The sequence below is a fragment of the Mangifera indica genome, chromosome 14 (assembly GCF_011075055.1).
Source record: "Mangifera indica cultivar Alphonso chromosome 14, CATAS_Mindica_2.1, whole genome shotgun sequence".
NCBI classification, from domain to species: Eukaryota; Viridiplantae; Streptophyta; class Magnoliopsida; order Sapindales; family Anacardiaceae; genus Mangifera; species Mangifera indica.
This window is the reverse complement of record NC_058150.1, coordinates 2,079,609-2,092,244: the sequence shown is the minus strand read 5'-3', so window position 1 is coordinate 2,092,244 and position 12,636 is coordinate 2,079,609. Positions and strand designations below refer to the sequence as shown.

The window sequence follows — 12,636 nt, the reverse complement described above, 5'->3', positions numbered from 1 at the left end:
CTCCTTTTTTAAAATATCGGCTAATGTGAATCTAACCTAAAAAGACAAAAAGGTTTGACAGAAGATAGAGACTTTGAGTGAAGTTACCAAAGTCGATCGCACTGGCGGTTGGAGCGGGACTGATGTGGCTCTAAGCATTACAGGTTTTATCGCTGATCTAACCTTTGGTTTGAACAATTACAGTGGAGTGAAAGATCTTTGTAAGAGGAGTTAGTTGAGTTTATATTTATAGACAATTTTACGGCGTTAGATGTGGCGGTGGTTACGTTTGAGGAAGAAGGAGATGAATACACGTGACGAAGGCTGACGAGAAGGCGTAAGCGAGGAGGGAGAAGGGAAGAGCCCGAAGGGGTAAACTTTTTTGCTATATCACAGGCGAAGGGTGATTGCTTGACGTGATGCTGCCACGTAGAAAGAGTCAGCGAAATGTGGGGCCTAAAACGTGTACGGATACGTTTGGAGTACTGAATCTGTGGACTTTGCACAGCTGGAAGAGCCGTCTGGGAAGTAAGTAAGTATATTCTTTTATTTTGGCCAAAGGACTATTTCCCATCCAAGCATGCTATTCTCTCTGGATTTTCTTGTTATTTTAAAAATTTTATCAACCGACCTATAAACAGTTAAAAATAATGATTTTAAAAATAAAATTATTATTTTATTTATATTATTAAAAACAAATTTATATATATATATTTTTTTAAATTCTAAAAACTAATAATTTTTTTTAATCTAAATTTTCAAAAACAATATTTTTTCCTTTAGGGTTTTCAATTATTTAGATTCAGTTTTTTGGTGTTGTTTCTTTCTCTCCGGTGACCTCTAGACGATGCTTCTTCCTTTCTACGGCTCTCTTAGGAGTGGTCATTGACGAAGATGACTCGTTTTCGTGGACAACCACTTCCAAGAGAGCCGTCAGAAGGAGGCCGCACTAGAGAGGAAAAGGCACCGCTTAGAGGTTACCGGCGAGGAAGAAACGATACCAAAAAATTGAATCTAATAATTGAAAATCTTAGAGGGAAAATACTATTTTTTAAAACTTGGGTTGAGGTGAAATTATTAGTTTTTAGGGTTTAGGAGAGAAAAATGATATAACTAATATACTCAATTAATTTTAACAGCTCATAGATGGATAAATAAAATTTTTAAAGTTAACGGAGGAAAACTTGAGGAATACGCATACTTTGAGTGAGAAATAGTCCTTTGACCTTTTATTTTTACATCACCCAAACTGAAAATTTCTTTTAACATAAATATTAAATGTACATATTAGTTTTAATTAAGGATTAAACACTCAGTAAAAGATCAATTATAAGATTAAGGCAATAACTAAATTAGAGGGAGAAGTGGTGATTTCTGTCACAATCATCAGTGCTTACAAAGATACAAGTGAAAATAATAGAAGTAAAGCTACGGGCGCATTTGGTTTTGGTTAGCTTCGGTGTTCTAACAAAGATTCTGCCCAACTTTTGGTCGCGTGGGTCCAAAACTTGTCCATTTCTCTATATTGTCACCTCAGAGAAAAATATTCTGGGCAGTTTTAATAGGCCAAAAAACTTCTTCACACCCAAGGTTAAGCATAAATCCTGTTCCTACCCCTCAACTTTTAAAAATTCAAACTCTTTTTCATAAACAAAATTTTATTAAAAAACTCAGTTAATATTAAAAATGAAATCATCATTTAACAAAAAAAATTAAAAAACTAAAGTTTTATTGTATTTTCCTCTCTTAATTTAAAAATCTAATATTTTTTTCTATTCAAAGTTTAAAAAAGTGATAATTTCATTTTTAAGGTTTTGAAACCATCTTTGAAGACGATGAGATTCATCAACTCCGACTACATGCATCCTTCTATTTCAATTACCTTTTCTTGCTAACTCTGTAATTGAAGATAAGCCATAAGGGAAAGTTTATGATTAAAATTGTTATTTTTTAAACTTTAGATAGAAAAAATTATTAGATTTTTAAATTTAGGGGTAATACAATAAAACTTAGGTTTTTAAATTTTTTTATTAAATAACAATTTTATCTTTAATATTAACTAAATTTTTTAATAAAATTTTACTTATAAATAAAAATTTAAATTTTTAAAAATTAAAGGTATGACTTTAGAATTATACTTAACCACGGTGGGAACAAGTCTTCTGGCCATTTTAATAAAATCTTTCACCGAATTCAATTCATCGAAAACTTTCCCTGGGCTACGCATGCACATAACCTGGTACATTTTTGGTTGTGTAAATTGAAATCTACTCTTAGATTATTATTTGACTGTGAATATCCCACGTGGCTACCCTCCACCCGGTCCATGCAGAATGGTCTGCACGTGACACCATCATGCTTCTACATTTACCCTCCCTTGCCGCATAAGTGGATAAATAAGATTTACAAAATTAAAAAGTAAAATTTTGAGAATTCAGCATTATCTTAAATAGGAAATTGTCCTTTGGCCAAAAATAAAAAGACAACTCTCTTGTTTTATAACATGTTGAATAGTGATGGTACACTGAATGATTATTATTGATGAATGATGAGTTCGATGTTTTGCTTATATTGCATGCATGTTTTTTTATTATAAATCTAAAGCCTATATTATATGTCTAAATATTACTTGAGCACAGTGCCCTTCATACAGGATTAAAAGCACTCATACATAATGCTTATATAAGACATTAAAGGGTTTTTTTTTTAAATTTGTTTTATTAATTTGAAAGTTGTCTTTTTCCCTTGTACGAAGATTTTGTTTTAAAAATTATGCTAAGTGGATGCATGAAGCAGCTACATCTCTGCTAGTTTTCAGTACATCACTAAAAATGTTGCCCATGTATTATCCCATTCTTGCCTAAATAGTTCGCATTCCCACGGTCTACCAGGATCCACTACTTGGCAAAGCCCACAAATGAATTTACTTAATTTTTTTGCATCTGCTCTCATTCATATCTTGGCACGCAAACCTATGCAAACAAAGATTCTTGACGATACATTCCAAGAAACTTAGTTTAAATGTGTTTCACCAGAATGTAATACTAAGAGTAGGTTGGGAGGTAGGTCTTACCATCAATAGCTTGATTGATAGGATAGATGGAAATGTAGGAGATTTAGTAAGAGGAAGGCAAATTATTTCCTCCAATATGTTTTGTAGTGGAATGGAAACCGGTGGGAGAAGGGTAAAACGAACTTGCTGCTTCGTTCACAGTCTCTTCTTGTACTCTCTATGCCACACAATTTGAAGAATTGAAAAAATATGAGGTTGGAAAATGCCTCCCTTCCCAGTTTGCTATCTTCTCGCTTTCCTGTACTTAGATCACAAGTACCATACTCCCACTTTTCTCTCCTATTCTGTGTAGGAAGTCCATGCCTACTGATTCTTCTTTTGCTTGGAGGCAGAAGAAGATAATTTGAGATCTTGATTAGAACTTCTAATGATAAAAAGAAATGTCTCCACAAGCATGCCAAAAACCAATCCAAGAATGCCTCCGGCAGCACTCTGGAAAACAAGATTAAGGATTCACTGATTTCAGCAACACTTGAAAGATATAAGATAAGAAAACAATCATACAACAAAAGAAAAAGAATTTTCATCCTTATGAAGAAAAATATATAATTCTTAATATGGATTTTATAAAGGTACCATGGCAGGGCTGTGGCTAAACAATGCTCTGAACGCAGCATATCCAACCAAATAGCCAGTAAACATTGTAAGTGCAACATGTAAACCTGCAGAAGATAATATAAGTTTGTAAAATCAGAGCTTTTAATGATGCAATGCTTAGTTAAGAAAACTTTTAAAAACTACTACAGAAGAGTAAGTAAACATGAAGCAGAGGTTGGGTTCCTATGGCAAGTACATCATCATGCCATTGAATGAGAAACTGAACAACTATTTGCAAATTGTAGGCTAGTATTTACAATGAAATAAGGTCACAACAAGAAAGCAATTTAACTGATCAAGCCACCATTATGACAGTGGTGCCATTTCAGAGACACTTCACCCCGGAAAGAAAATTTTCTCAGTAAGGAACAATGCATTGTGGAGACACCTTAGCTTACTATTGAGCATTGAGTCAAATAAGAAAGCTCTCTACCATATTGAAATGGTAAAAATGTGAAGCTCTATCCAATTCAAAGTATTAGAGATTATTTTCTTCCCAAATAAAATAAAAAAAAAATGTTTACCAAGGTTGAAGTTGATACAGATACCAAAGATCCGACATTAAGTTTACAAGATAAACCATAAAGTTTTAGAAGCATGATTTGAGACTTATGCAAGAATATTTGACTAGCAATATCACCATATTCCTGAAATTGTCACAATTTTTGGCAAAGGGCACAATGCCATCAACACATAGTTTTACTTAGCTATAAAAATATGGAAAATTGATTCTCTTATCTTATTAAAGGACAAAGTATCCTAATGAAGTGATCGAGCAAAAGAATGAAATCCCCTACTAGAGATTTAAAAAGAGCAATACTATGTGTACCCACTTTGGGTATACAAATGTATACACACTCATATGTGTCATCATATAATTGGTTATTGTTTTATTCTTAATTCAAAATCATCAAATCACATGATGACACATATAAATGTGTACACATTTGTGTACCCAAAGTGGGTACACATAGTTTTATTGATTTAAAAAACATTTGTGCAGCCAAATTCAGTGATCAGAGATTAATTGTAAAAATGTGGAGATTGTGACCCATTATTATAGTTGATAACCCAATAAACAGACAAAATTGGTCCTATGATTTTGCTGACAGTGTAAAGCTGAAGCTCATGCAAATAAAATCAATGGAGATATCAATAATCAATTATCAAAGTAAAGCAGCTGAACCTCAGATGAGAACATCTAAAACTATATATACAAACAAAGCTGATAACAAATACTCTGTATAAATAAAAATTTATTGAAGTTTTAAACAAGAATGGAAACTCAAAATCTACTCAGTTTATGATTAAAACAAGTAGTATAAACAATAAATAAATAAAATCAAATAACATAAAAAGTTTACCAAAACCAAGCTGATCTTTATAAGAAGAGAAAGGCTCATTTTGTTCATTGTTAGGCATAATATCTTTAACAAGCTCTCGATACTCATTCCTCTCAGCTCTTTCTGCTAAGTCCCTCAATCTAGCCTTCAATTCTTCACTCTAACAAACAATAAATATCCACATTATCTACTTAAACAGTAAACAAAGTAGAAAATTAAGCAACTTCATATATATCTCAATAAAATATCAACAATCAATCCCTCGCACAACTTCAAAAACATGTTCTTTCACTTCCCTAGGTTTTCTCTGAAATCAAACAACAAATCACCTTCTCTCTAGGTCTGGGGCTGTTTAAGACGAATTCGGATCCAGAGAACAAGTGGATCAGTTCGGGTCGTGCTGAGGGATGAGACGCCATCCATATATTTCGAATGGACTTGTAGGGAACCGGAGTTAGAGAGGCGAGATGGAGAGCGAGCTGTTGTAATTGTGGTGAGACGTGAGAATCTTTAGAAGCAGAGAGAAGAAAGGAGCGAATCGAGTGGGTGCTGGAGATCATTAGTCCTGGTGAGCTCTGCCGGTCGTCGGATCCCATGTCGACGGACGGTTAAGGTTATTTCTTTGGCTTGCTGTAATGGGGGATGCAGTTCAGAGCGAGGACCTGATGAAAGAGTACTGAGGTGAGGACGTTTTCTGATTTTCTTAAAATAATGAATAGTAATTTTAAAGACCAAATGACTATTAAAGGTTGGATGAACTAAATATTTAAATTACCTTTCACCAAATATTGGGTGGAAAACAGTTATTTCTACCGACGCTTTGGTGAAATTCCAAATATATATTCATCAAGATTAAAAAAAAAATTCAAAAATCCATTATTCAGTTAAAATTTATTATTAAAATTAAGTATAAAAATATTATTTAACTTATAATATTAAAAAGATTTAAATTTATTATCTCTTTAATTTAAAAATTAATAATTTATCTTATTTAAAATTTAAAAAATGTTAATTTTTAAAAAAAAAAAATTTTTCTTATTACTTCTAATGGTTGTCACCGTTTCCATTTGCATTCTCTCTCTCAATCTTTCTCTCTTGTCCAATGAAAACAAATAAATAAACATACATTTAAAACTTAGAAACAAATCCTTAAAAATGATTGTGTATGATAGATCAAATACTTGACATATTTATTTTATTTTTTGTTGCACATGTATATGCACTCTATTTTCGAATATCTAATTATATATTTATATATGATAACATATATATATATATATATATATATATATTATAATTAACACTTTATTTTGCGATTTTATATATATATATATATATACACACACACAATAACAAGTGCCTTCAAGGCCTAAACACCTACAGATTTCTTTGTTAAATGTAATTTTATTACTTCTGCGGCGGTGTCAGCTGCCACGCACTTGTATACATATATTGACTTGTTCCCACCCACCAAACTTCGTCTATCACAGTTGAATCCAAATCCCCTCTCTAACTCTAATTAATGTTATTTCCCTTCCATATCAACCATCTAACTCCCAACCATCTACTCAGCCACACTCTTTGAATGCTCGCTAACACTTTCCTTTCCTTTCCTTTTCCTTTATATATACATCCACACAAACTCACCAATCAAACCACCATTAACGATTATCGCACAGCTTTTTGAAGTTTTCAATTTAAGCTCAAAGTTTGGCATAATGGCACCAGCAGCTTCTTCTTTCCATCAAACATCGAACACAGTCTGTGTCATGGACGCCTCCGGCCACCTGGGCTCCACCCTGGTCCAGCGGCTTCTCCAAAGAGGCTACAACGTCCACGCTGCTGTTCAAAACCATGGTTAGTTTATATATCTTTTGTCGTCTTATAATTTAATTTATTTCATCCTGGATTGAGTACTCTCTGTTTGTTTAGATGATTTGAAACTGAATAAACTTTGTGGCGATGATAACAAGAACCTGAAGATTTTTAAGGCAGACCCGTTTGATTATCACAGTATGGTTGAAGCTTTTAGAGGCTGTTGTGGTTTGTTTTACACGTTTGAGCCTCCCCAAGACCAAGCCACATATGATGTATGTTAAATTTTTCCCTTTGTTTCTTTTTACAAATAGATTTAAACTCTTTGCAAATTCATGTTATGATGCTGCATTATTTTATAACCAGTAACATACAGATATCTTTCTCCACTTTCATGCACTTTGAATGGTCGCTGGCTTGGGCCCTTAATTCATTTAAATTGCCTAATTCATGTAGAATATTTGGATGAGTTGAATAGGTTTTTACATTAATTAGGCTAAAAGCTTATTAATTTTTAAAAACCATAAGAAAAAGTTTTTAGTAGCAAAATTTGTCCATATGATATAGACACTTAGTCCTCCCTAAAACATAATTTCAGTATCCCTTTGTTTGTCTGTATGACACTAAAGTCTCACATTTAATAAAAATAATATAAGTGAGATAAATTAAATCTTAATATAAATTAATTAATTTTATGTAATATGAGTTTCAATCTTTATATTTATAAACTCAAATATATTATAATATGATATCAATTCCTACAACCAAATGAGTGGATCTAACAAAACCAAATAGGTGGGCCAACACACAATAAATATAACTTAATTTCAACAAAGATTAAATCTTAATATAAATTAATTAATTTTGCATCTCTAATATAATTAATATATAAATAATCACTATATTTATAAATTTAAATATATAATATGTATTTAATTTTAAATATTAATTAAATTTATTTTATAATTATATATTATTTTATATTTAATTTAAAATTATGTAATATAAGACGACAGGTTTTCATTATTGAAACTGTGCGATTGCCTGTCAATTCTAATTTCCAGCTTGTTGTGCGTGCTTGTCGCTCTCATGTGTCAATTTATGGGTCACACGTAATTAAGATATTGAATGTGACAGGCCATACTAATGAATATATAAAGAGATTAATTAATTGTTGTAAGTGGGTTAATAATAGATTGACAAATGTTGAAGATTTGTGGTGTAGGAATTTAATGTTGAAGAGGAAGTAAGAGCGGCTCACAATGTGCTAGAAGCATGCGCACAGACAGAGACAATCGGCAAAATTGTATTCACATCTTCAGCAACTGGTATTTTCTGGAGAGACGACCACAATTCAACCACATCAGATTTCGATGAAAGACACTGGAGTGATGTCAACTTTTGTCGCAAATACAAGGTCCCAATATCTTCTTTCTTCCCTCCCTCCACTAAGTCTTTTATATGAAACAAAAATTTCTCATATCTGTTCGAAATGTACAGCTGTGGCATGCCCAGGCAAAGACGCTGGCGGAGAAGACGGCGTGGGCGCTGGCGATGGACAGGGGGTTGAACATGGTGACTATCAATGGAGGATTGCTGATGAGTCCTGATTTGTCCATAAAGAATCCGTATTTGAAAGGAGCAGCCCAGATGTACGAAGATGGAGTCTTCGTGACAGTGCATATAAATTTCTTGGTCGACTCTCACATTTGTGTTTTCGAAGATGCTTCATCATATGGCCGATATTTATGCTTCAACAATGTTATTAATCAGCCTGAAGATGCCTTCAAACTCGCTTCCATCTTAACACCTTCTACACCTTCATTGCCTCCGAGCTGCTACAAGCAGGATTCGAGGATCATTCGACCAAGGTTAAGTTGCAAGAAATTGAACAGGTTAATGGCAGAGCACGAGAGCCGATCTCAGAGATAATGAACCGAAATGCATGTATATGCAATGCATACCGATCATTACCGACTGTACCATTCTTCCTTAACCTAATGCAAAAGCAAATGACTGATTAATTTCTAAGCCCACAAATGAAAGTTCATAGATGGATTATATTAAATTTTGGTAATAAAAAGAGTTTGATAAATCACTGTCTTCATTTGTTTACAGTCATTCGCATGCTCTATACTTATTCAACCACTTAATAAGGGTGTGATTGGTTTAGCTAATTTTTATTTTTATCATTAGTAGTGAAAAATTATCATAAAAATAATATTATATATAAATTATGATTATGTTTAATAATAAAAAATATTAAAATATTATTTTATTTAAAAGTTATTAGGTATAATTATTTTTGTCTTAAAAAAATAATAAATACAGATAAAATTATAATAAAATTACGATTATATTAATAATTTTTTAATATATATAATGATATTATAAAATTATCAAAATATTTAATTACTTCACAAATTAAATACAAAATGTTAATAATAAAAATAGATTATTTAATTACGTGGTAGAGGTTTAAAATTTTATTTGGACCTTCCTATTTAATGTTGTTTTGGGCTCAAATGGGCCAACCCATTCAGCCCAAAAAAGAAGATAATTTTATCTTGGTTTCGGTGCCATTACACAGCTGATACGTCTCATCTCAGCGCCATTAATTTCTTAAAAAAAGATAATCCAATCTATAATTATCTATTCTTTATAAATAGAAATAATAAATAACTGAACAAAAGTACACTCGGGCTACTGAGTCCCAACCATCTCTCAATGCTTACTTCACTTCGTTTTCCTTTTCCTCTTAATCCAACTTTCCAAATCTTTTCCTAAAACCAATTCCATCTATAAATTTCACAACTTTATTTCTTCTCCCTAAGAGATTGTCTTTGTTTGAGCTTCCCACCAATCACAGTCAAAGCTACTCTGTATAAGTTAAGGTTTCTTGAAGATTTCTCTGGTTTTTATGTTTTTAACTTTGACATTGTCTTGATTTTTTTAATATTAGATCTAATTCTAGTTCTACGTTTCTCCCTTTTCATTTTTTTTAAAATTTTATGTTAAGCTGTACTGTTGTATCAACTATTTTTGTTGTTGTTGTTTTCATCTCAAAATTTTAATTTCATGTTTCTTTCATGTCTGTAAATCGAGTATTGCTCCAGACTCATATACCCATTTCTCAAATTTTTGAATTTACGCTGTTTTTCTTAAATTCCCATAAAATTTAGCCGGTTCTAGAGTCCAGGTATCCTTCATCAGCAGTTAGGGTTTTTCTTTTGTTGATGAAAACTATGAATTACAGTCGAGATTCAAGTGAAAACGTGGTACACATCGTTCTGGGAAATGGGCCTCCCGAGAATTGGATTCCAAATCCATCTGATTCCTCAGTATGGGCCACCGAAGATGACTACCAAGCTTGGAACGACGCGTCGGTTGACACGCCTTCCAACTCCAACTCAAATTACCAGTCTCAGAGGTCCGGCAGTGAGCAACCACCTAACAAAAAGTCAAGAAACAACACTCAAGATGCCAATTCTAAATCCAAGGCTATCGGGAAAATGTTTTTCAAGACTAAACTTTGTTGTAAATTTCGCAATGGAACTTGCCCTTATGTTACCAACTGTAACTTTGCTCATAGCATAGAAGAGCTTCGGCGCCCACCTCCCAACTGGCAAGAGATTGTTGCTGCTCATGAAGAGGAGAGAGGGGGTTCCAATGATATTCCAAGAGAGGAGTTTCAAATTCCCACTTTGGGGTCGTCTAATTGTGTTGTGGAAACTCAAAGATCATATAAAGGGAGACATTGCAAGAAGTTTTATACAGAGGAGGGATGTCCATATGGAGATAATTGCACGTTCTTGCACGACGAGCAGAGTAAGAATAGAGAGAGCGTGGCAATAAGTTTGGGGCCTGGAGGCTATAGTGGTGGTGGTGGAGGAAGTGGGGGAGCTGCTGTAGTTGTAGCTGGGGCTGGAGCTGCTGCTGCTGGTGGTGGAGGAAACAATGGAGGGTCGAATGTTAAGCCTTCTAATTGGAAGACAAGGATTTGTAACAAGTGGGAACTTACTGGTTATTGCCCGTTTGGGAGTAAATGTCATTTTGCACATGGGGTTCAAGGTATAAACTTTTAATTATTGGCTGATTTACTTTATGCAGTTTTGGTGGGCAAAATTAGCTATTTTTATGTGATTATTTTCTAATTTGTTGGCCGATAATGGCTGTGGAAGTTATTTCTATTTTGAGCAAGTAGTGAGCCCATTAATCTGAGATAAAGGTGATTGAATTTGAAGGGGAAAGTGGTGATTGATCTCCTTTTATGACATAGAAATGGATATATGAAAATATTTCCTTTGAGTATTATGCATTTGTTTTAGACACTGATTAGTTGACATGGACTTCCCATTTTGGAGATTTTGGTCCCTGCTCGATTGTGGAAGCACCTAAATTCTTGAGAGATATTTTAATTTTTCACGGTTAGGAAATGCTTCATTGGACAGATTTGAACTATTTTGAATAATAGCAAGGTGGTTGCTTTGCAACTTAAGTCATATGCTATCACTTTTTAGGTTGTAAGTATTTAAGTTTTGTAATGTTATTTATATATGGACTGTCACAATAGCTGCTGCTATATAAGGTTTGATAATCTTTGATGTGTTATTATAAAATTCCTTGTCCATATATGATGAATTAAAATAGCTGCCGTTGTTGCCCCGTTTATGCAACTGATGAAGATATATGTGTTTTATATATCCTGCATTAAGGTATTACCATCAGTCAAGTATTTAACCTGCCGTAGACTTTATAATCATCGTTGTGTCAAACTGTCTTTAAACTAATTAAGGGTTTCATCTTTGTGATTTGAACATCTCCAGTAAGAATTATGAATTGTTGGGCATTCTTTAATTGTATGCACTGTCTGTCACAGTTTGGGAACAGAGATGCTCTTTATGCCCATGGCTTTAAAAAATATTAATCTCTCACTGATGCCAACTGTCATCTCAGTTTGTTTGACCATTGCCGCTGATGAGTAGCTTGATAAACTAACATCATACAGATTTTCATACTTTCAAGTGCTGTTGAGTGCTTCCTGAGTTGTGTTGTCATATTCAATTAACTGAACATAACCAAAAAATTTCTTTTTTTTTGCCTTCAATAATTAATAGGATGGATTAACGGACTGCATATGTAGCTCTGAAATTTATTTTTTGTTACCACAGAATTACACCGATATGGGGGTGGCCTTGTGGACTCGGAAACTAAAGATTCTTCTGCTGCCCCTTCTGACTCTAAACTGGGAGGAGTGCCTTCAAAAACTCCAGCTGATACTGTTGCCGCAGCAGTCACTTCAGTTCCTCATGCAGATGTGTATCATATTGGAGTTCCATCACAGAGGTCGTCTATTGTAATCCAGCGGCCAGGGCAAAGATCTCATCAAAAATGGAAGGGTCCGGACAAAATCAGTAGAATATATGGTGACTGGATTGATGATATTGAATAGAATGGGAACTTCTGAAGCTTAAAAATGTTAAAGAGATGCCGGGAAAGCTCAAATTACTTCCACGAAAAAGCTTTTTATGGGACACTGAATGATTTACGCAGTCCTGGGACGTCAGGGTCATATATCTTCAGCTTTCAGTGGGTAAGCATTTTATTTTCATGCTTCAAGTTTTCGGTTTATACCTGTATTACCGGTGCCTAAATCGACAACTATGTAATTTATATGTACGGATTCTCGCACGTAGGTCTGGGAAGTTGAAGCTTGTACTATTTGTTGTATTCACCACTATTAACAGATAAAATTACCAGATGGCCTTATCTTCATGAGAGACATTTGTACCGCTTCCTGAAATTTACAAATAAAGTTTAATTCCCTCA

General features: G+C 33.6%; 3 protein-coding genes across 3 annotated transcripts; 2 read left to right on the top strand and 1 right to left on the bottom strand.

The window, feature by feature from the left end:
* Window positions 1–2,901: 2,901 nt before the first annotated feature.
* On the bottom strand, window positions 2,902–5,694 carry LOC123195638. Its single transcript, XM_044609456.1, has 4 exons — window positions 5,322–5,694; window positions 5,014–5,152; window positions 3,629–3,714; window positions 2,902–3,484 (listed from the first exon to the last, which is right to left on the bottom strand). The coding sequence occupies exons 1-4, from the start codon at window positions 5,586–5,588 to the stop codon at window positions 3,356–3,358; spliced, it is 621 nt and encodes a 206-aa protein (XP_044465391.1). The 5' UTR covers window positions 5,589–5,694; the 3' UTR covers window positions 2,902–3,355.
* A 755-nt stretch (window positions 5,695–6,449) lies between these two features.
* Window positions 6,450–8,902, top strand: LOC123196466 (cinnamoyl-CoA reductase-like SNL6). Its single transcript, XM_044610511.1, has 4 exons — window positions 6,450–6,849; window positions 6,925–7,082; window positions 8,033–8,224; window positions 8,308–8,902. Exons 1-4 carry the CDS (start codon window positions 6,711–6,713, stop codon window positions 8,737–8,739), a joined length of 921 nt encoding a protein of 306 aa, XP_044466446.1. The 5' UTR covers window positions 6,450–6,710; the 3' UTR covers window positions 8,740–8,902.
* Window positions 8,903–9,484: 582 nt separating this feature from the next.
* Window positions 9,485–12,636, top strand: LOC123196465 (zinc finger CCCH domain-containing protein 12). Its single transcript, XM_044610510.1, has 2 exons — window positions 9,485–10,878; window positions 11,979–12,636. Exons 1-2 carry the CDS (start codon window positions 10,044–10,046, stop codon window positions 12,257–12,259), a joined length of 1,116 nt encoding a protein of 371 aa, XP_044466445.1. The 5' UTR covers window positions 9,485–10,043; the 3' UTR covers window positions 12,260–12,636.